General features: G+C 52.8%; 1 protein-coding gene across 1 annotated transcript; it reads left to right on the forward strand.

Annotated features, from left to right (window-relative positions):
• Window positions 1–211: 211 nt before the first annotated feature.
• Window positions 212–961, forward strand: Pmar_PMAR000321 (merozoite surface protein 2, putative; the record flags this gene model as incomplete). The annotated part of the gene is made up of 1 exon (XM_002778344.1): window positions 212–961. One exon carries the CDS (start codon window positions 212–214, stop codon window positions 959–961), a length of 750 nt encoding a protein of 249 aa, XP_002778390.1.
• Between the last annotated feature and the right edge of the window lie 86 nt (window positions 962–1,047).

Here is a 1,047-nt window from a genome sequence, read left to right on the forward strand (position 1 = left end):
ATATGATGCAGTATCTGTGAAACGGTTGTGAAACGATTGGGCAAGATAGACATCGCGCGCGCTACTGTTCAGCTACAGCGAACGATCAACATTGAACTCACTAGCGCTTCAACGGTTTGCCTAAATAGCACCAGCCTATGGCGTTGGCATAGGCCCTCGCAGGTCCAGTCTGGCTCCGCACTTCCGGCAGTTTTTCTCACATTCGTGCACGATGACTATCCGTTCCTTCCCCTTCATCATCGTCTGTCTCAATGTTCTCCAGGACATCACATACGTGATGGGCAACACCACCGCGTGCGATGCCGAGTGTGCCGCCACCTATCCCGGGTCGTATTGTAAATACTGGCAGACACCTAGCAGGTGCTTTGGCTCCAACGTCCCTTGTTACTGCGGGTCGGGTGAGACAACTGAAGTTCCCCGTAATTGTGATGCTGGTTGTGCCTCGGATACTCCTGGCTCCTACTGCAAGTACTGGGCTACACCAAGCACCTGCCATTCATCCAATGCGCCATGCACTTGCGAGGCTGCTGCAGTTACCAGTACTCCAAGTGAAGCCACCGATGAAGTCACTGAGACCACCACAATCCAGGACGGCACAACAGCCGCTCCCGAAGAAACCAATACGGTCACTTCTGTTGCTGTTGACACTACCGGAATGGTAACTACAGCCGATGCGGCTGATGTTCCTACCGACGCTCCTGTCGAGCCTAACACTGTTGCACAAACGACCAGCACAGCAGCTCCCTCGGAAGTAACCACATCTCCGGATGTTACTGGAGAGGCCTCATCCACCACATTTGCTGCTACTACAACAGACGACGTCGCCACTAATCTCGCGAATACAGCTGACTTCCCAGTCACTACTATCAGTGCCACCACCAACGTTGATGTCACCACCGAAGCCTCAGCGACAACGACTGAGGTGGCCGATTCTCAGGCTACTTCCAGCCCGAGTGTGTGAAGACATTTTGGAATGAAGCTTTGAAGTGTTTAATGAACCGCATTTTGACTAACCCGCGGTATCGCATGCGATCTTGATACGAGTGA

The sequence above is a fragment of the Perkinsus marinus genome, assembly GCF_000006405.1.
Source record: "Perkinsus marinus ATCC 50983 genomic scaffold scf_1104296949870, whole genome shotgun sequence".
Classification (NCBI taxonomy): Eukaryota; Perkinsozoa; order Perkinsida; family Perkinsidae; genus Perkinsus; species Perkinsus marinus.